This window comes from Halteromyces radiatus, assembly GCF_025201355.1.
Source record: "Halteromyces radiatus strain CBS 162.75 chromosome Unknown BX664scaffold_2, whole genome shotgun sequence".
Lineage (NCBI taxonomy): Eukaryota > Fungi > Mucoromycota > Mucoromycetes > Mucorales > Cunninghamellaceae > Halteromyces > Halteromyces radiatus.
This window is the reverse complement of record NW_026251688.1, coordinates 3,057,202-3,077,665: the sequence shown is the minus strand read 5'-3', so window position 1 is coordinate 3,077,665 and position 20,464 is coordinate 3,057,202. Positions and strand designations below refer to the sequence as shown.

The following is a 20,464-nucleotide window of genomic DNA, read 5'->3' as shown; positions in this document are numbered from 1 at the left end:
AACAAAAAGGGGGAAGAATGTAACTAAAGAAGAGAATATAAAAAAAAAAAAAAAAGAGAGAGAGAGAGAGAGAGAATTGGCTGATAGCATGGAGGATACAAAAAAAAAAGGGGGGAGAATCAAAAAGGGAATAAATGTATACGACTGAAAAGGAGAAAGGGGCGGATAAAATAATAAAATAAAAAAAAAAAGAAGGGGTAAGAACGGAGGAATGGTAGGTACAATAAGGTAATGAAGAATATACTAGAGAATAATATAATTCCATCAATGATTTGTTGTCGTTGTTGTTGGTGGTGGATCACGAGCATATTTCTTCAATAAATGAGAACGTCGAGTTTCCCATGTATCTGATGTTATGTTGTTGTTATTGTTATCCTGTTCTGGTGATATACCATAAGCTGAATATCCAGTATCACCTCTTCCTCCTCCTCCAGAACCATAACGTCGATGATGATTTATAAATCCAGTTGGTGAGGCGGATGGTTGTTGTCTTTGCTGAGTAGAGTGAGGTTGATGATGAAATTGTGAGGTGGTAAGAGGACTTGGTCGATTATATTGATAATAAGTAGATGAACGTCTATAGTATCTTGATCGATCACCTAGTAGTACTTGACGTTCTTCTTCTTCTTGATCTGATGATCGACAACACCATGAACAGCAACAACAAAGATAACAAAGCCCAACTAGTACCAAGATCAGTAATAAGAAGAATACAATAGATGTCATGATTCCTAAAGGTAAACTAGAAACTAAAAAAAAAAAAAAAAAAAAAAAAAAAAATTCTTAATTTTAGTATATAATATACGTAATGATATATATCTATTCAACTTACACTTGCATTGTTTGTAATAATAATCAGTCACTGGACAATAATCCATTGTCTTATTCACAACACCAAACCAGTTTCCTTGAATACATTTATTCAAACTAGTACAAAAAGCACATCCACTATCTGCTACACATGACATACAGTCGGTCCATTGATTACAAGCATCTAATTTTAATTATACTAATTAATATAGAATTAAAAAAAAAGGTAATAATTTATCTTACCTTCCAAGATTGTAGCGTCAGAGTCTATAAAAGTAATAAATGACATAACTATAAAAGTACCAAAGGATGGATTGGTAATGATAAAGAAAAAAAAAAAAAGGAAAAAAAAAAAAAAAGAAAAAGGACTTTCTAGTTCAAGCAAAATGGGAAAGAAAGAGAAACAAAGAAAAGAAAAAAAAAAGAAGGGGTAAGTGCGCAAAAAGGATGACGGGCTTTCATTTTCAGTTTTCTTTCTATGCATCTAAAAGGTGCACAGATAGAATCCAAAACTAAACTAAAACTACCCTGCTTCATTATTTGATGATGATGATTATAATGATGTTAACTAAAAAGATCACTATGAAAATTCATCCATTCTAGGAATAAAAAAAAAAAGAGAGAAAGAGGGGAAAGAGGGTCTACTTTTGCCTTTTATGGGTATCAATCAAGACTATCGTTTGTTTATCTCATTTACTTTTCTTTTTTTTTTTTTGTTTTTTGGTTTTCTGTATAAATAATCATATGATCATCTTCCTTTTATTATCATATAGTAATAGATACCTACATATTATTGTAAAAATACAACAGTTTTGAATTAAAAATAAATGTTTCAAGAAATAATAAATAGTATTTCTAATTGAAATTATACAAAGATCATTTTTATTATGATAAAAAAAAAAATAACTTTCCATGGATAATGCCAACCAAACAAAGAAAAATGATTACCAAAAAGGCTGTAACTTTGCTAGATGACTGAAAGAAAGAAAAATGAAGATCGGTAATAGTATTGTTCATCTTGTGCTGATAATATCGTAGTTATCATTGAATCTACCGTTAGAGATAAAGAGTCATTCAATTCAACTACAGCAAGCAAACAATAAGATTCTATTCAAGAATAATAAAAGCATATTAATACTATGATTTTATTTACCTTTGTAAAAAATGAACTAGTAAAATCGTATTTATTCTATTGATATATAGAATCAAAAGAAGTCAGGTAAATCATAAGAATAAAAAAAAAATAAAGGAAACAAGGAAAAGACGGAAGAGAAAGCCGAAAAGGTGGAATTTTTTTTTAAGTACTCAACATCATTCTCAAAAAGGAAAAAAGAAAAATTGAACTTCTCAGAAAAAAGAGTTTATATAAAATATCATCTTCCACATAAAAATGATTTCTCCTTCTTTTATATGATTGTTGATGATTCAGATAGATATGCCAGTAGGTAACACTGAGATACAATGTAGTATGTGTAACATGAGCTTGCAGAGAGAAAAGCATGTTGATGAACCTTTTTTATTGAGCCTATGAAAAAGAGAACGTGCACTTCAGATTATAATTCTTATCATTCAAATATATATTATATTCATTCCCCTCACTCACATACTCATTAATAGTCACTGTTTTTTTTTTAAAAAAAAAAAAAAAAGAAAGTCAAATGTCAAAATAATAGATATCATTATTATATATATATAGGTTAGTTTTGCCTCAAATGAAATAATCCAATGATTAGCAGGAATGAAATTGGGGAGAAAATTACCCAATCTCCGCAATTTGGCCCTTTTTTTTTTTGAAGACACCCCTCGGGAGGAACAAATCATTTTCCTTTCTTTTCTTTCTTTCTTTTCTTTCTTCTTCTATCTAGTTACAAAATATGGAAACAGCAGTACGAAAAGCAACTAGATTGGATTATAATCCACCAAAACAAAAACATTTATCAAGTAAAATGATTTATTATTTCAAATAGTTAACTCTGTAATTGATTTTGACCCTTTTCTCCTTTTTTTAAACTACAGCTTTAGTATCTTTGACTTTTCATAACCCTGCTATTATTGGTGAAATGTTGGATTTGTTAGAAAGACGACATAGAGAAAACTCTTGGATTGTAAGAACTAAAGAAAGAGAGAGGTTATTTATGATATACTAACTTGATCGCTTTTTTTTTTCTTTATTGTCAAAAAGATGTCGTTTAAAGTGCTTGTGATCATGCACGTGCTTATGAGGCAAGGCAATGGTGACCGTACAATCTCATATATAGAAGGCCATCCTGCTTGCTTGGATACAACAAGGCTACGGGAGAAGTCATCAGGGGTAATCCATATTCAAAATATTTATTTGTATACAGCTTATTTACAACAAAAGGTCGCAGTATATCGTGAACTTCATGTGGATTATATCAAAACTACAATGGCGAACGGTGTTGGCAGACTTCGTCGTTTATCTATAAGTGATGGTTTATTAAAGGAAACTATGATACTACAGAAACAAGTCAGTGCTTTATTGAAATGCAAGGTAAAATTCACGATTGGAAGATATTTTTTTTAAATGAAAGAGATTAGATGCTCATGATTTTTTACTGGGGGGATGCATATCCCTTCTCCTTTTTTTTTTTTTATTTTCATTATTATATGATATTTATAGTTTATCCTTGATGATGTGGACAATACTATTAGTTTGTACGCTTTTCGATTGGTAGTGGAAGATTTACTGGTACTATTTCAAGCTGTCAATGAAGGCGTAGTTAACATCTTGGGTATGCTCATAATAATGTGATATTATATTTGTGTCTTGTTATTTACATTTATTATTATAGAACACTATTTTGCCATGTCAAAGTCAGATGCCAAGATATCTTTGGAAATCTATAAAAGGTTCGCAAGACAGACTGAAGAAATCATTCAATTCCTGGATCGTGCACGTCAATTTCAACATGAAATGCATATCGCCATTCCTGCTGCAAAACATGTAAGTAAAAAAATAAATAGAGTGACAGACTGTTAGGTATTTATCCTTTTTTTCTTTTTTCATCATTACAGCCTCCCCTATCCCTTGCTGCTGCTTTGGAAGAATATCTGAATGATTTAAATGAACAACCATCGCCACAACAACAAAAAACGAATACTGGTAATATTAATAAACTTAAGAGAAAGAGAGAGAGAGAGAGAATGCATACTTAGTACGAAACGTTGTTTTCTTCTTTTATTAGCAAACTCAACAGCAAATGCCACAGTAGCGCCATCACAACGACGCCCAGAAGCAGAACAACCAAAGGAACTACTGGATTTCTTTTCAAGTCTAGAAAACGATAATTTTATGTCTCCAGCACCAACTCCTCAGCCTAGTTTACACAATCCATTTAGAAATACTATGGTACCCAGCTCTTCAATGTCACAATCGCAACAATCGAATAGTATCATGTCTGATTTGAGCCTTTTGAACCAACCACAACCGTTGACTGTTTCAAACTTAACACTGCCAGTATCACAACCACAACCCTCATCATCTTCATTATTAACAACAAATGCTAATCCTTTCAGAACTGAATCATCACAACCTCAGCAACTGTCAAACATCACAGCAACTCAACAGCAACAATCCAATTTTTCTTTACAACCATCCATTAGTCAGCTGGTTCCCTTCCAACAATCAAACTTTCAACAACAGACTAGCGCATCTATTGGCAATACTAATTATTTGACACCTACCTCTAACCTTCTATCCAATCCATATATGCAACAGCAGCAGCAGCAGCAACAACAACAACAACAACCACCTTTGTTTCAAGCATCTCAATTGACTGGAACGCCTGGTGGTATGAATCCTTTTGCCCTTTCTGTATCATCATCATCATCACTACCACAACAGCAACAGCATCAGCAACAACAACAACAACCTTGGGGGTCATCTGTATTCTAAGAATCATTATCATCTATACATCCTTCCTTAGTTATTTATCTCATATTCTTCTTTCCCATTCGGTCTATTTGTTTTCTTCTAATACCAATAAAGCATATCTGTTACTACTGATTATACATTCTGTTTTATCATATATTTACATATATTTCCTATCATTGTGATAAAAAAAAAAAAAAATCTCGAATTATCATCATCACGATGAGTGAAAATAATCCAGTCAGTTTTATTCATTGTTCATATTTTCACAAATACTTCAAATACAAATAAATAGTTTATTCTAAAACAAACAAAAAAAAAAAAAAAACATTTGATATAACTAAACTAATGCATGGTGGTTCGTATAGCACTATAATGTTGAATTTGATTGATCCATTGACGCTTTTGACTCTGAGTCGCCGCTCGTACTGAGATCACCAGGTTATCACCATATGCAATTTGGAAGCTTGTATCATCTATCAGAGATTATCTTTCAGTATCATATTTATCTATGTAACTATTCTGCTTTTTCCGTTTGCTTTACCTAGATTATTTCCACCAAACGTTGTTTTCGATGAGGTCATTGGTTGTTCCCTAACAACAATACGTTCGATATTCATAGGCTGGAATTTCCAAAAAAAAAAAAAAAAAAAAAAAAAAAAATATCAATCCATATTTTCTCTAAAGAGCTTTTTTTTGATTATTTTACCTCACGGTATAATGAATAGAGGTATCCTTTTGGACTAAGACTCTTCAATGGTTCCACCAATAAGAACATGTCATTGAACAGATATCCTTGAAGTTTTCTTCCACTTTTTGCTTTGTAGAGAACACCATCCATAACAAATTCTCGACCACGAATATCCAATCTCTAAAATAAAAAAAAAAAAAAGATTAACCTTTTTTTATTTTTACTTCTTTGCAACTTACACCAAATCCTTCCATATCCAAAATTCTTCCAAGTTCACCCATCTTTTGATGGTTTTCAAATCGTCGAGTTTCTTCATTGACATCATCCAATACTTTGGATGCTTTAGACAGTGCAGACTTGACCAAACCATAATCAGGGTGTCGTTTCGGTGTAGACTTGAGAATCTATAGGTATCGTCAAAGTAAAAGTTAGGATATAGTGACTTGAGATATTGACTGTTTATTATGTTACCTGACGAAGAAGTAACGGATATCGAGTGATCCTTTGGACTGGTTGGAGTAAAAAGTGAGATAAATCCAAAGATCGACACTCAGGTCGCGTCTGTGCAGTCTAAAAGAAAAGAAAGAATAAGATCATGGCCTTTTTCCCATTCAATATGCTTCTCTTTTTTTTTTTTTTTTTTTTTTTTTTGTTTTTCATTTGAGCTTACTTTCAAAAACACTTCAAACCATTGGTCTTCTTCTCGTTTCTTTTGCAAGAGCCTGCTCGCAAAAGATTGATTGCGACAAAAAGTGGAATAACATTTCAAACTTTCAGCCTAAATAAATAAAAATGATACGATTATTAATAAATGTTCTTTGTATAAATATATTGACCTACATGTTGTAAAAATACATCTCCAACACAATCCACGACATTGGCACATTCTCTTTGTCTCGTTTCCAAATCACTGTAAAAGGCCGTGTTGCATAACAAAAGATCATCAATATTGGAGAACACAACATCCTGTTCAGCAGGTTGAAGATATTTGCTAGAATCCACGTAGAATAACTAATGAGAAACACAATTTAAAAAAAGTCGAATTATGAGTCTCCATGCGTTACTCTTTTTTTTTTTTTTTTTTTTTTTTTTTGGTGATGCAACTTACATTCACAATCATCTGTAGATCACGAAGATAAGATCGTTCAGTCGTAATCAATTCAAAGATAGCTTCTTGACGACTACGTTCTTCCAAAGGTATTGATTGTAATTCAATATCATCCATAGTACTTGCCCAGCTTACAACAATAGGACTTTCCGGTCGCAATATATGTGGTTGTTGTTCCGATGGTATTTGTAAATTTGACGTTCCAACATTGATGCTGCTACTAGGACTGGCATTGCTTGCTGCACGTCGTCGTCGATTGACATCCTGTTTGTTGACATCCAAAGTGGTTTTCTTCATGACAGGCGTACTTGGTGCTGACAATCCACGGGAAACTTGTTCTTCAGGAACAGCTAATGTGTTTGTTGATTTTTGTTGCCAGGATATCGAAGAAGTTGATATTGATGGATGGATAGGACTTGGTTCAGTAGATACAGATGCTGAAGGGAGATCTATATAATTTGAAAAAGTTGAGTATTGATCTTTTCTTATACAATCCACTCTAAATTACTGCCTATATATATGTATGTACCTGTTTCAACAACTTCCACATATGTCTTTGGAAAATAACCTGATTCCCCAGTTTCTTCATTGGTTCCATACCACCAGTCACCATTTTCATCTTGAAAGGGTTGTACTACTAAAATTTCATTTTCACCAAAGCCAAGGTCATCCATACGAGTTTTTTGGAATTCATAAAGAGTTTGTACGTGGAAAGCTGTTGATTGACGAGCAAATTGCATATTGAACAGGAAAGAAGAGAAAGTTAGTACTTTGTTATATTATTTCCATTCATGTATACCCTATTGATCTTTTTTTTTTTTTTTTTTTTTTTTTTTACCTTTTTCTATGATTTCAACATAGGTTCGTGGGAAGAAGCCAACAGCATTTGTAGATAAACTTGATCCATACCACCAATCACTATTCTTATCTTTGGATGGATGAGCCTTGATAATTTCATCTTCGACAAGTGTCAAGTCATCTTCGCGTACACCTTGATAAGCATAGAGAGCTTTTGCACGGAAAGCTAATAGTAGATAGGACATATAAATAAAAAAAATAATAATAATAAAGCGATTAGTAAGTAAATTAAAAGTGATTATAATAATAGAAAATGATTCTTGACTTACTTGAACTGAAATCCACTTCATCATCCATATCCACGCCATAGCCACTTGTACCCGCAGTTGCTTCACTATGATTTGGTAAAGGAGAAGAGACCGATGGTAATGAATCCGGAGTAGGTATCGTTGAGGATGGAGCTTGTTGTAAAACCACCGAAGGCGTATTATCTTGAACTTGTGATTCATTGATTACTTGTTGCTCTTGCTGTTGTTGTTTTTCAATTTCCAAATGCTTCCATGGATTTCGACGTTTCTTTTCTTCAGCTTCCCTAGCTAATTTCTCTTCGCGTTCCCTTGATTCTTGTTCTTCACGTAATCGTCGTTTTTCCTTCGCTGCTTGTTGAGCTGCCAATCGAGCTTTGCGTTGTCGTGCTTCGTCTTCTATCTTTTCCTTTGCTTGTTCTTCAGCTTCCTTACGTTCCCGTTCAAGTCTTACTTCTTCATCTCGTTTTCGCTGCTCTTCGGCCAATTGTTCTGCTTCCTTCCGTGCCAGTTCCTTGCGATCTTCTTCTTCTTTTTCCCGTCGTCGCTTTTCTTCCATCATTTCTTCTTCTGCCTTCTTCGCTGCCTCGATCGCTGCCAGTTTCCGCTTTTCTTCCGCTGCCCTTGCTTCTTGTCGTGCTTGATCTCGTTTTTCTCGCATCATTTCCAAATGTTGACGTGCCTCCATTTCAGCCTGTCGCAATCGCTCTTGTGCCGCCTTTTCATCTGGGTCAACTTCCGGAGCTTTTGTTGTGGATACCAAAGTTAATTTCTTTGCCGATGAACTATTGTCAATAATATCATGTTGTTGCTTTGGTAGAAATAGTTTTCTTCGTTGTTCTATGCGTCGATGAGCTTCTGCCTTGATATCAGCACTGGATCGAGGTGAATCAGGTCTTTCGGTTGTAGGTACTGGTGGTGGTGCTTCGTTTTCCAATGAGGATGGCGATAAAGGTGTCAAAAGAGATCTTCGATAGGATGCTCGTCGATTTGCTGTAGGAGCTGCTGAAAAGTATGAGTAATTGTTGCTTTTGTTGCTGGTTGTTGTCATATCATTGTTGCGGCAGGTCGGTAAAGTGTCGATAAAAGAAGCCAATTCATCACATACAAACATCCCTTTTTCAAACATTTGTCGTTGTCGAAGATTGTGTTCAGAATCATCCTCAATCTGTTCCAATATTGATAAATTATCTTGAAGAATTCGATCCATGTCGCGCTGGTAATTAGATATTTGGGTATCGATAAGATTCATATGATCATGAATTGCCTGTTGATAACGGTCCACACGCTGAGCTTCATCATGAAGATGGGTATGACTGCGCGAGCGATTGAGTCGAGCATTCACCATGGCTTGAGCTTTTGCACGAATACGATCTGATTCGGAAAGTGATGTATCCAAATGTGTTGTGCTGAGAGTTGCAGATGATGATGAATGTTGTAAATGAGCTTTGTTGTAGTCAATTTGAGTGTGAACCCACCTATTAATTTCATCTGTCAGCTTTGTCTTCAAATCCTTGATACTAACATTGATCAGATAATCCATTTCTTTCACAAGAGATTTCCGCTGTCGTGATAAATCTTCTAGTTGCCTTGCATTGTTTTGATACCGAGACCACCACTGATGAGTATCATGTCCATATCTACCAGATAATAATGTTTTAGACTTTTCTTCCTCCAGTTGACGACAAATCCCTCGTATACGATCCTTCAATATATCGACACTTTGACCACCAATAAATGAATCATCTTTAGCTGCTGCAAGAAGTATGTGTTGTTCACGAATGGCTTTACGAAGGGCCTTTACACGTAGTTGTTGTTCACTATCGGCGGTATTGTTGGAATAACCAGATGATGAGGTGTCGCTATATCCATAAACCATGGTGATATGATTATCTACAGATATATAAAACTAAACGGACAATATGATATGTATGATGATGATAAAGTGCGAGAATGATGTTCAAGGGAGAAAAAAATAAAAAAAAAAAAAAGAAAAAAAAAAAAAAGAGAATTAGTTCCCAAAGTGAGGTGTGTACCTTTTGCCTTTTCACTCATCACAATTTAAAATCCGCCCCATACTAACAAATACTAATTTACGAACATCTTAATCCATCTTCGATCTATTAGTTGAAAATATTAAATAAGCGAGAAGAGATAGATGTTGGGTTTGTAACAAGTATAAGGATTTGTTCCGGAGATAACCAAGGAGCGCATAATTTCATGCTTTAAACAAAAAAAAAAAAAAAAGAATTCATCCCTTCATCCATCCTCTTAAAACTATAGGCTTCATACAAATCATCATAAAAAATTATTTTCATATAAATCATTTTCATACAAGACATTGTACTAACTAGCCATAATCATTCTAGTCAAGATTTGTTGAATGCTCTATTTAAAAGACAGTAATGTTGATTACTTTATATATTTTGCTTCCCAAGAATGGCATGTGTAACTGGAAGTTGGTTGCCTTTAGTTCAAACCACATCAGATGATCATCATTTATTATACTGAAGCATGATTTCTTTACCGAAAATCAGGATTGTACTTTTGTTTTAGCATTAGAATGGTTAGAATATTATTGTCATCATCAGAGGAATATTGTCATGCTATCTGTGTACCATTCGTGAGAAAATTTCTCTACAAATTTGACTCTGCTACAATTCCACTCATAGGCTTTTCTTACAAGAAGAAAGACATCCGTTTTTTTTTTTTTCTTATTCTTATATGTTTTAGAAAATCAATCATCTATAACTCCATTTGGATATGATTTATCTTTTTTTTTTTTTTTTTTTGCTTGACTATCAGACTAGGAGCTCCTAATTTTCTTCGATCCTCTTCTTTTGCGAAACATTTGTAGTACTTTAATACTATTTAATACTATGTCTATGGGATTATAGAGTTTAATGTCTCGACTAAAAAAAAAAAAAAAAAAAAAAAAAAGTTACCTAATTGAGATTGTATTGCTGGAATCAGTTTCTATTCTTTTTTTTTTTCCCATGAAGTTTAACGTTTTCATTCGTTATTTATTTTGGATGATTACCTTAAAAAAAAAAAAACTTCTTTAATCTTATTTCTTTTCCACCTGATTGTGCTATCTATTCTCTACTTTTAACAAAGTCCCATAGCTAGACCTCTTTCTTTTTTTTGCCTTATCCTCTCTCATTGGTAAGTATAGGATGGATATTGTGTACCAATCATCTCTTTTTTCTGTCACTATTTTAAGGTATTTGCGGGGTCAACTGTATCAGAGAGATCATTCGTTCTATATCAGGTAATCGAACACCTTGTAACTGAGTTTCATTTGTATAGAGTTCAATGTTTTCATCTGTCTACTCCATTTTCACTGAAGGAAACTTTGTATTCTTGTAGTAGTGATATTGATGTTAGAGATAGAATTAAAAATCATGACGATGTACGATAGATGATGGATGATGGACGATGGATGATGATGTGAGCGTATGATGACTTTCTTTTTTTAATCTATGGGCACATAGAAAAACAAGCACAACCTTTTTTTTTTCTTTTTAACAGACTTCGTCATGGTCTTCTCCTGTTGCTCAGCTGATGATTATTAGACATTTAACAGAGCCATTTCTTGATGTGTATTACCATAGATTAAAAATAACACTCTCTTTTGTGCATGCTTATTCCCTTTTTCAATCGATCTCTTGAAGGAACATTTGGGTAAATCACGTTGTATCTCCGATTACACACCTTGCTTAAGAGCCACGAATGCACAGAATCCTTCTACATTCTAAATTGTTACTAGATCTTTTTTGATTAAGTGACTTCGCTGAACAACAGGGTTAACACATATATATAATTTGATACAAAAACAATGGTGAAATAAATGGATAATTAGAGTATTAAAAAAAAAAAGATGAAGGATCTATATTGAAGACTTAACATTATGTCAAATGTGGATGATGGGTAACTCACATGGATTTCCAGTTATGAATAAACATTGAGGTGTACGAAATCAAATCCTATTTCCTTCCTTCTTCGTCGTCTGACGTTCATGTCAAACTTGGACTGGGAGATGTCGGAATCATAAAAAAAAAAAGGTTTAGATTGAAGGGGATTCTTTTCTTCCCTTCCTTTTTCTTTTTTTTTTTTTTTTTTTTTTTGTTTCTTCTTCAGTTTTATCTCCAATTGAACTTTTTATTTAGTAAGTGAATTTATTGTTTACCTTTTTTAATAATAGTATTGTAAACTTATATAATATACATTAGTAGTTGTCGATCCTTCCATTTAATATATACTTATTGGAAAATATGAAGACCTCCAATCACTCAATCAAATAGTTGAAACTTATCAAGGAAAGGATAATTAGGTCATTCAGAGAACTATGTTTTTGGAAGAAATTAAGTATGACTAGAAATAGTATAGAATAAAAAAGAAAAGGGATTGCTTGGGGGAAAAAAAAATGATATCCAACTTAGAAGAGAAATGGAACAATAGCTTGGTGACACCGAATAGATCAAACTTACTCTGATTTACAACTTGAAATAATTCTAGGTAATCGATAGTGACAAGTTTTGTGATTCTTGTGCCAGTATATCATCTTGGAAGAATGGGACTAAACGACCTTTTTTTTTTTTTTTTTAGTGGAACCAAACGACGTATACAAAAGCAAGACGTACATCAATTTAGGTTCAAGAATCTTATATAGTATTGGTTTAGTCGCATCAGTGTAGCTAGTTATGGATTTTACTTTTTCTTTTATCACAATAAAGAACATATCGTCTTGGTTTTACCTTTTTTTTTTTATAGTATCTTCTTATTCACAAAAAAAAAAAGTCAAATGTCAATGATCCAGTAATATGATTTAGATGGTTTTAATAGAAAAAAAAAATAAAATAGTATTCTTATTATATGATCGAAAAGTATTATTACATGTTCAAGTCATTTGATACCTTTTTTTATTTTTCTTTTTTTTTTTTATTGTTAAGACCTTTGAAATGTCATATCTTCCTCAGACATCATTATCATAGAAATCATCACATTAGTTTTATTCTATCTGCAGGTCACCTCAAATGATACTGTCTCAAAGTAGTTAAAAAATGGGTGATGATGATAAATATAGATCTAAACAACTGTTGTTAGTTTTGTGGTCCAAATTAGAAGGTCCGTGCGACCTTGTGACTCATTGATTCAACTCCACATCTCTTCTAGCCCTCCTAAACTTATCCCCAACATGGAAGTCATGGCGTAGTTTCAATTGTGATCATAATGCAGCCTTTTCAATCAGGTCGTACAATCATTTACGTAGCGGATGTAACTATTGCTTTTCCATTTTATTTTTACTCACGACGATTTCTCAAGGGCAGGGGGGAATAAAAGATGTTCAGGTACATGATTTGCCTTTTTTTTTTTTATAAAGAAGAATACTGATGTTGCTATATTTGTCTCTAATAAAGTAACACATGAATCAATGAATTCACAAGTAAATCATAGTGTTTTGATGTCATGAAAGCAAAATTTTCTGCTGGATGAATGCACAATAGATCATTCTCATTGGAAATTTATTCGCCATCGATCACTATCTTCATCATCATCATCATTATCACTTAATCATCATCATCGTCATCATCACCATTACCACTTAATCATCACCATCACTTCACTTATCATCATCATCGGCTACAGTAAATCACCGTGCTGTTAGTTAATATATGTGATGCGGTTAAACGAAAGGATAAATATCTAGTGAACTATGATACTAAGTAGTAACGTAAAGAAAGACTTTGTTATTGACAGCTACAGTAAGTGGGGGAAAGCAAGGCAAGACTATTATTATTTTCATCTAAAGTGTGATGTGGGTATTTCACATTCTGTTACACCCGTGATAATTGTCTCAGTAAGGCGTTTGATTATTTTCCAATAAGAAGTGATTACTGCCTGTTAAACCATGCCATTTTTTTGATTAATATGAGAAAAAAGCGGAGTTCCGATGATTATAAAAGTAGAAGAAAGGGACAAAAATTTTTTGTTTCATCTCTTTACTTTTATTTTTTTTCTTTTTCTTTTATTTATATTTTTATATAATCTTTTCCCTTTTTTGATATTGACAACTTTTCTTTTTTTTTTTGAAAGAAACGTAGACCCTTTTGACATCACAACAAAGCGTCAAGTCAGTTGATCAATACCCCCCATTCCTTCTTTTTATATATATATATTTCTCCACTCTTTTATTTATTTACCCTCAGAAGAAAACACTTTTTTTTTATTTACTCTGATGTCAGCAGCACAAGATCATCATGATTCTGATGCACTCGCTATCAACGCTCAGGATGAATATTATCACAATGCTCGCGAACGTAGTATCGAAGACGACTTGATGGAAGAATATTCGGAAAAACCACCACCACCACCTAAAAAGAAATTCTACAAAAACAAGAAATATTGGATCATCTGCTCAATCATTTCAGCTATTGCTATCGTTGTCGTGGTTTGTTTGATCGTCTTTGTCTTCTTCCCTATGATTGTACAATCTCTTATGAATCAAGCTGGTATTGATGTCAATGGTGCTGATATTACTTTTTCCCAACCTCAAAATCAACAATCTACCAAGCGTGATTATGACATCCAAAAGACCTTTTATATGAACATGCAAAGTACTCTCAAAAATACTGGTCCCTTTAGTGCTGACATTGTTTTCCACAATCCTATTTTGGTTTATTACAATGGTACTTTACTTGGAAACATCACTTTACCCAACACTAGTATTGGTGGCGGTCATGGTGCATTGAATGCTCAAACTCCTTTTTTGATTCAAGATCCAAATTATTTTGCTTCTTTCTCCAAGGATATGTTGGCTATGGATTCTTTTAATTGGAATTTGAAAGGTAGCTGTGATGTCACTGCTTTGTCAAGGTAATATAGATGATTCTCGATTTCCCCACGATTTGAAATATTTTTAGTTTTTTTTTTTTTTATTTTGTGTTACATTTACTAACTTCCAATGTCTACTTTTTTTTTTTTAACTATAGAACTGCTACGGCTACTTTGGACAAGACTGTATCCATTCCTGGTAAGTCTTTTTTTTTCTTTTTGTTTTTTTTTTTTCCTTTTTTTTTTTTTTTTTTTTTTGGTTGTGTAAAAGATACTTCTGATTTCTCAGATCTTATATGTGGTACATTGGTGTGTTTTTTTGAGCATGATATTCCCATTCATAGGTCATTTTGGGCGTGGCGGGCTTGAAATTATGTCACACTAACTATTTCCTTTTTTTTTTTTTGTCCTTCCTCTCTCTTTCCTTTTTTTTTTTTTTTTTTTTTTTTTATTATTATTATTATTATTATTCCCTACTGTATGAAATTCTCACTCTATGATCATCCCCCTTAGGTATGGGTGGTTTCAAGGATGTCACAATCAAAAACTTCCAATTACCTGCAAATGATCCTACTGGTGGTATTCTCGTTGAACTTGGTACTGTTTTGGTTAGTCCTTCTCCTGTTGGTATTCAACTTGGTACAATTCAACTTCAAATTGGTTATCAAGGTGTCAATCTCGGTACTGTTTCTGCTACGAACGTGACTCTTGCCAAAGGTGACAATTCTATTCCTCTCAAAGGTTCTATCAAACCTCTTTCCAACCCTGCTGATTTGGAAAAAGTAGGTGTCATGTTCTCTACCTATGTTAGTGGTGGTACTGCTCAAACGTCTGCCGTTGGTATCTCCGCTGCTCCTGATGGTCAAACTACAATCAACTGGTTATCTGATGCTTTCAAATCTGTTCAACTCAACGTTGGTCTTTCAAACGCTGGTGGTCCTTTGAAGATTATCAATGCTGTTAGTATGGGTTACCTTGATCTCAAGTTTGATGCTAACAATCCTTATGCTCCTACTGTCTCTGCTCCCAACGTTGTGGCTGACTTTAGCATTCCATTTGGTTTTACTCTCAACATTACTGATGTGACTCAAAACATTACAATGAACACAAATTCAACTGGCAACTTTTCTGAATTAGCTGTTCCTTGGGTACCTTCTCAAAGCAATCAAGCTGCTGGCAAACTTCAGTTCCCTATCAATCAAGCTACTCTTGCTGCTCTTCCTGGAAAAAATGATGCCTTCAATTCTTATACTTATGATTTGACTGCTTCCAATCTATATACCTTTGGTGTTTCTGGTATGGCTACAACCAAAACTCAAACTCCTATCGGTGACATTACTCTTGGTGGTATTACTTTCTCTGTTCCTACTTCTCTTCATGGTCTTCAATTTTTGAATAGTACTCCTACGGTGATCAATAGTGTGGATATGACTGGTGGTACTCAACAAGCTCTTCAACTCAATATTGGTGTTACTATGGGTAATCCTTCTGATTTCAGTATGTCTGTGGGTGATGTTACTTTTGCCATGTTTGCTGGATCTACACAAGTTGGTACTGTTACTTTAGCCAATTTGACTCTTCAACGTGGTGATAATACTGTGATTGCCAAAGCAAACTTTGATCCCAAATCCTCTCAAGATGGTCAAGGTATGCTCACTTCATTTGTCATGGGTAAGAACAGCACTGCTTCTATTGGTGGATTTGATGGTTCAACTGCTATTGCTTCATTGGCCAGTGCTCTAAGTGCTATCAAGATCGATACTACTCTTCCTGGTCTCAAGGCTCCTTTGATCCAAAGTGCTGCTTTGACTGTCTTACCAAATACTATTCAAACAAGTTTCGTCAATGTTGCTGTATCTATTGCCAATCCTTTCACAGCTGGTCTTGCTATCACAAAGGTCAAATCTGCTGCTACTTATAAAGGTATGCCTGTTGGAAACATCGATCAAGATATCAGTAACAATCCTTTCGTTATTGATGGTCATGCAACTGCTGTATCTCCTCAATTGAATATGCAAATGAATTTGGAACCTGCTGCTGTTGCTTTATTGATGCGTGATCTTGCTGTTGATGCTCATTTGGATACCAAGGCTTTGGACGCATTGCTCGGTATGGGTGGTTTTCATATTCAAGGTCAAGAAGATGTTGCTCCTACTGCTGCCCTCTTTAATGGATTCAATATCTCAAGTTATGTGATGCAAGCTATGACTGCTCTCAAGACCGATCTCAATCTGGAATCTACTCTTCAAGTTGGTGATTATGTTGATGTCTTATCTTTCTCTCAAAATGGTGTTCAAATTCATTCTGATGATACAGTGACTCGTCTGATTCCTATTGTTGGTCAACCCATTGTACAACAAATCGTCAATGGTGCCGTACTTGGCTTTGATACTCTGATTTTATCTGATCCTACCAATACCAATGCAAAGGTACAAATGAAAGGTTCCATTACGAAAACTGGTCCTATGGCTGCTACAATCAATTTCCCTACTCCGTTGACTATTAGATGGCAAGGAAAAACTCTTGGTACTGCTACTATGCCTGCTATTCAAGCCATTGCTGATCAAGGTGCTCAATTTGATCTCCCTTCCAACTTTGTGATTACTGATCAAGATGCTATGGAACAATTCGCCGCGTATATGATCAACAATGAAGAATTTATTTGGGATATTGTGTCGAATGATGTATCTGTTACTGCTCTCGGTTTTACATTTACTGGAATCAAGATGGAAAAATTCGTGACGCTCAAAGGTGCTAATGGATTCAAGGGTGCTGTTACAATCAATTCTTTCAATCTTCCTGCCAATGATCCTGCTGGTGGTATTACTCTTATTGCTAATACTACAATTGTCAATCCTTCTCAAGTCGGTTTCTCTCTTAACACTGTGGCTTTCAACAGTTATTACCAAGATGTCATGATTGGTCCTCTTGCTGCTTCCCCTGGTAATTTTGCTCCAGCTGGTTCTTCAAGCGTCCAAATGAAGGGTCGTATGATACCTCAAAACTCTCAACATGGATTGGATTTGGTTACCGAAGTATTTGAAAACTATTTGAATGCCAAAAATTCTGTTTTGTCTGTGAAAGGTGATTCTGCAAGTGGTCCTACTGGTCAAGTTAGTTGGCTCACTCAAGCATTCAAAAGTCTCGAAATTGATAATGTGATTTTGCCTGGTCCGTCTGAAAAACCTGTTTTGATTCCTTCGATCACCATGGAAAATATGCAATTGGACTTCACCAAGGATCCTTATGCTCCACCTGCAAGTTCTACTGATGTCCGCGCTCAACTCAAGAATCCATTCGGTTTCCCTCTCGGTGTTAGTCAATTGAGTATGGAAGTAGATGCCCAAGCAGCTGGTCAAAAGATGGCTCATCTTTCTATACCTACCGAACAAGCAACTACTGATGCAAGCGAAGTGGTGAAGACTCAATTTGAAAATATTCCCTTCAAGGTCAGTGATCACACTTTGTTTTCTGGTTTCTTGGCAGCTCTTACCAAATCTTCTAATTCCTCCTTTGGTCTTTCTGGTACCTCCAATGCTCTCACTCAAACTGCTGTGGGTAACCTTCAACTCAACGGTATTGGTTTTGATGTTACTACTAGTATGGCTGGTAAGTTTTTTTTTTTTTTATTATTATTATTATTATTATTATTATTATTATTATTATTATTATTATTATTATTATTATTATTATTATTATTTGGAATATATGCATGTATGGATTTAGCTACATGATACTCACTATCAACCAACATTTACTTTTTTTTTTCTTTTTAGGACTTGGAAACTTCGGTGGAAAGACTGATATTCTCAAACTTGCTATTACTGGGGGCACCAAAGATTATCTGCTTGTCCAAACTACGGTGTCTTTCACCAATCCATCTCAAATCACAATTACTGTTGGGGATATCAACTTCTCTGCCAAGGATACTAGTGGAAACGTGGTAGGACAAGTGTTTATCACCAATACTGTAATCAAGCCTGGTGTTAATCAATACGATGCTCCATTCCATCTTGCTGGTCCTGCTCAAGCCGTTGGACAAATCTTCTCTGATTATCTTACTAATGCCAAGGTACCATTGACTATTCTTGGTACCTCATCCTCTACCAAGATTGAACCTCTTCAACAAGCTTTCGAAACTGTAAATTTGGCGACAACGATGAGTGGTATTCAAGCAAATCTTATTGTAGGTGTCAAAGTGATTGTCACTATCGCTGATCTATTTGCTAAAAAGGCTAAAGCTGTGACGACGCTTCGAAATCCCCTTGACACATCTTATTCTCTTACTGGACTCAAGGCTGAAGTGTATTTCCCTGGAAAATCTGGACAATTCAAGGTTGGTCACGTTGATTCTATTCCTGTACCTTGTAATGTTCCTGCTGGTGGCCAAACAACGTGTGATCAATGGGATGTGACGATGGATGCAAATTTGGAACAATTGATTGAAGTAGTATTGGCTTCTGACAAGAGTATGAACATGCAACAAAACATCACTACAACGGTTGGTGGCTCGGATGGTTTTAATGCTGCTTTCTATTACTACCAAGATCATGTTCCTACTGAACTCGATGTGGATCTAGGAATCTTGAACTTACCTCTTGGTCCAAAACTCAACAATACCTCTTCTGCTAACAGTACTATTTCGGGATTATCATCATCATTATCATCTGCCGCGAACCTTTCTATTTTACCCACAGCATTGCCCACAGCATTGCCTACTGGATCTGGGACCGACAAGACTTCCGAAAAAGCGACACCTACTGACAAAGCTACACCTACGGACAAGGCCACACCTACCCAAGATTCTGGTTCAAGTGACAAATCATCGACTGCTGCAAAATCTGATCCTACCACTAGTTCCAAGAATCACTTTATTTTCCCATTTTAGATGGGTCACATCTCAGTAAGTAATGCAAAAAAAAAAAAATAGGATGATGTTTCTTTACTAATGGTTTTATGTTTTTTTATAGAATGAATACCGCTTGAACTATACTACTTTTTTTTATATACATCAATTGATATTATTAAATTGATTGATTATTTATTACTATCACTATTATTATCATTATTATTATTATATTTATTATTTATTATTAGTATCTAGTATCACTATCCCCCTTCCTTTCATTTTTCTTTTCTTCCCTTTTCTCTTTTTTCTTATTTTATTTTATTTTATCTATTCACTTTACTTTTGTATCTATATTCTATACTTTGTATTTCTTACGATGATCTACAAGTAGAATTTGTATTTCTTTTATTACTCTCCCATTCTTTTCTTTTCTATTTCTTCATTTTCCTTTATCTCCTCTTTGTTTTTTGTTTTCTTTTTTTACGTTGTTTTACTATTATTATTTTTCATCATATTCTTTAACAGAGACAATTTGTCTTTTACCCTTTATTCACTTTTTTTTTCCTTTAATTTTCATTCTTTTGTTTGGTTTTTTTTTTTTTTTTGTTGTAGTTTTAGTTCAATTTATTTTGTCGCAATAAAATACGATGATCATGTTGTGGTATTTTTAATATTTGGTTGATCTTTCTGGTTTTGGATTTATTTGTCATAATACTGGGATAACAATGAAAAGATATTTTTATTACTCATATTTCATAAGGAAACTTCACATTGTTAGGAATATAAAAAAAATATATATATATGGAAGAAAAAAAAGGGGGTTGATCTGGAAGGTATGCTATTGATGGGGGGAGCGAAGGAAACTGATATGTCAAGGTCATGATTAAGAGGAGATGGCACCAGATGCGATCCATTGTTTACCTGGGCGTAATCCCGACGCGATGATGATGATAGTGCGCTTCTAGGGTTCTCATGTAAAAAAAAAAAAAAAAAAAAAAAAAAAAAAAAAAAAGGAGGTGGGTATCATGGACAGCATATGCAGGTAAAAAAAAAAAAAAAAAAAAAAAAAAAAAAGTCAAATGACAAGGGGAAATGTATATGATTCTATTATGGTATGACGATAAAAAGAACTTATCGAAGTTTATTTTGTATATAATATATATATATTTGTTTTTCA

General features: G+C 34.2%; 4 protein-coding genes across 4 annotated transcripts; 2 read left to right on the top strand and 2 right to left on the bottom strand.

Annotated features, from left to right (window-relative positions):
• Nucleotides 1–46: 46 nt before the first annotated feature.
• BX664DRAFT_326060 (uncharacterized protein) lies at nt 47–1,163 on the bottom strand. Its single transcript, XM_051544147.1, has 3 exons — nt 1,054–1,163; nt 833–994; nt 47–749 (listed from the first exon to the last, which is right to left on the bottom strand). Exons 1-3 carry the CDS (start codon nt 1,097–1,099, stop codon nt 265–267), a joined length of 693 nt encoding a protein of 230 aa, XP_051403533.1. The 5' UTR covers nt 1,100–1,163; the 3' UTR covers nt 47–264.
• A 1,521-nt stretch (nt 1,164–2,684) lies between these two features.
• BX664DRAFT_256626 (ANTH domain-containing protein) lies at nt 2,685–4,726 on the top strand (the record flags this gene model as incomplete). Its single annotated transcript, XM_051540469.1, has 8 exons — nt 2,685–2,751; nt 2,827–2,915; nt 2,993–3,322; nt 3,452–3,563; nt 3,624–3,775; nt 3,847–3,934; nt 4,029–4,197; nt 4,435–4,726. The coding sequence occupies 8 exons, from the start codon at nt 2,685–2,687 to the stop codon at nt 4,724–4,726; spliced, it is 1,299 nt and encodes a 432-aa protein (XP_051403532.1).
• A 280-nt stretch (nt 4,727–5,006) lies between these two features.
• BX664DRAFT_326057 (uncharacterized protein) lies at nt 5,007–9,955 on the bottom strand. Its single transcript, XM_051544146.1, has 13 exons — nt 9,897–9,955; nt 9,706–9,827; nt 7,629–9,513; nt 7,340–7,525; nt 7,031–7,216; nt 6,502–6,950; nt 6,234–6,404; nt 6,064–6,171; nt 5,865–5,963; nt 5,633–5,797; nt 5,412–5,573; nt 5,247–5,325; nt 5,007–5,178 (listed from the first exon to the last, which is right to left on the bottom strand). The coding sequence occupies exons 3-13, from the start codon at nt 9,481–9,483 to the stop codon at nt 5,048–5,050; spliced, it is 3,591 nt and encodes a 1,196-aa protein (XP_051403531.1). The 5' UTR covers nt 9,484–9,513; nt 9,706–9,827; nt 9,897–9,955; the 3' UTR covers nt 5,007–5,047.
• A 3,660-nt stretch (nt 9,956–13,615) lies between these two features.
• On the top strand, nt 13,616–19,431 carry BX664DRAFT_326051 (uncharacterized protein). Its single transcript, XM_051544145.1, has 4 exons — nt 13,616–14,480; nt 14,597–14,637; nt 14,952–18,047; nt 18,215–19,431. Exons 1-4 carry the CDS (start codon nt 13,843–13,845, stop codon nt 19,324–19,326), a joined length of 4,887 nt encoding a protein of 1,628 aa, XP_051403530.1. The 5' UTR covers nt 13,616–13,842; the 3' UTR covers nt 19,327–19,431.
• The last annotated feature ends 1,033 nt before the right edge of the window (nt 19,432–20,464 follow it).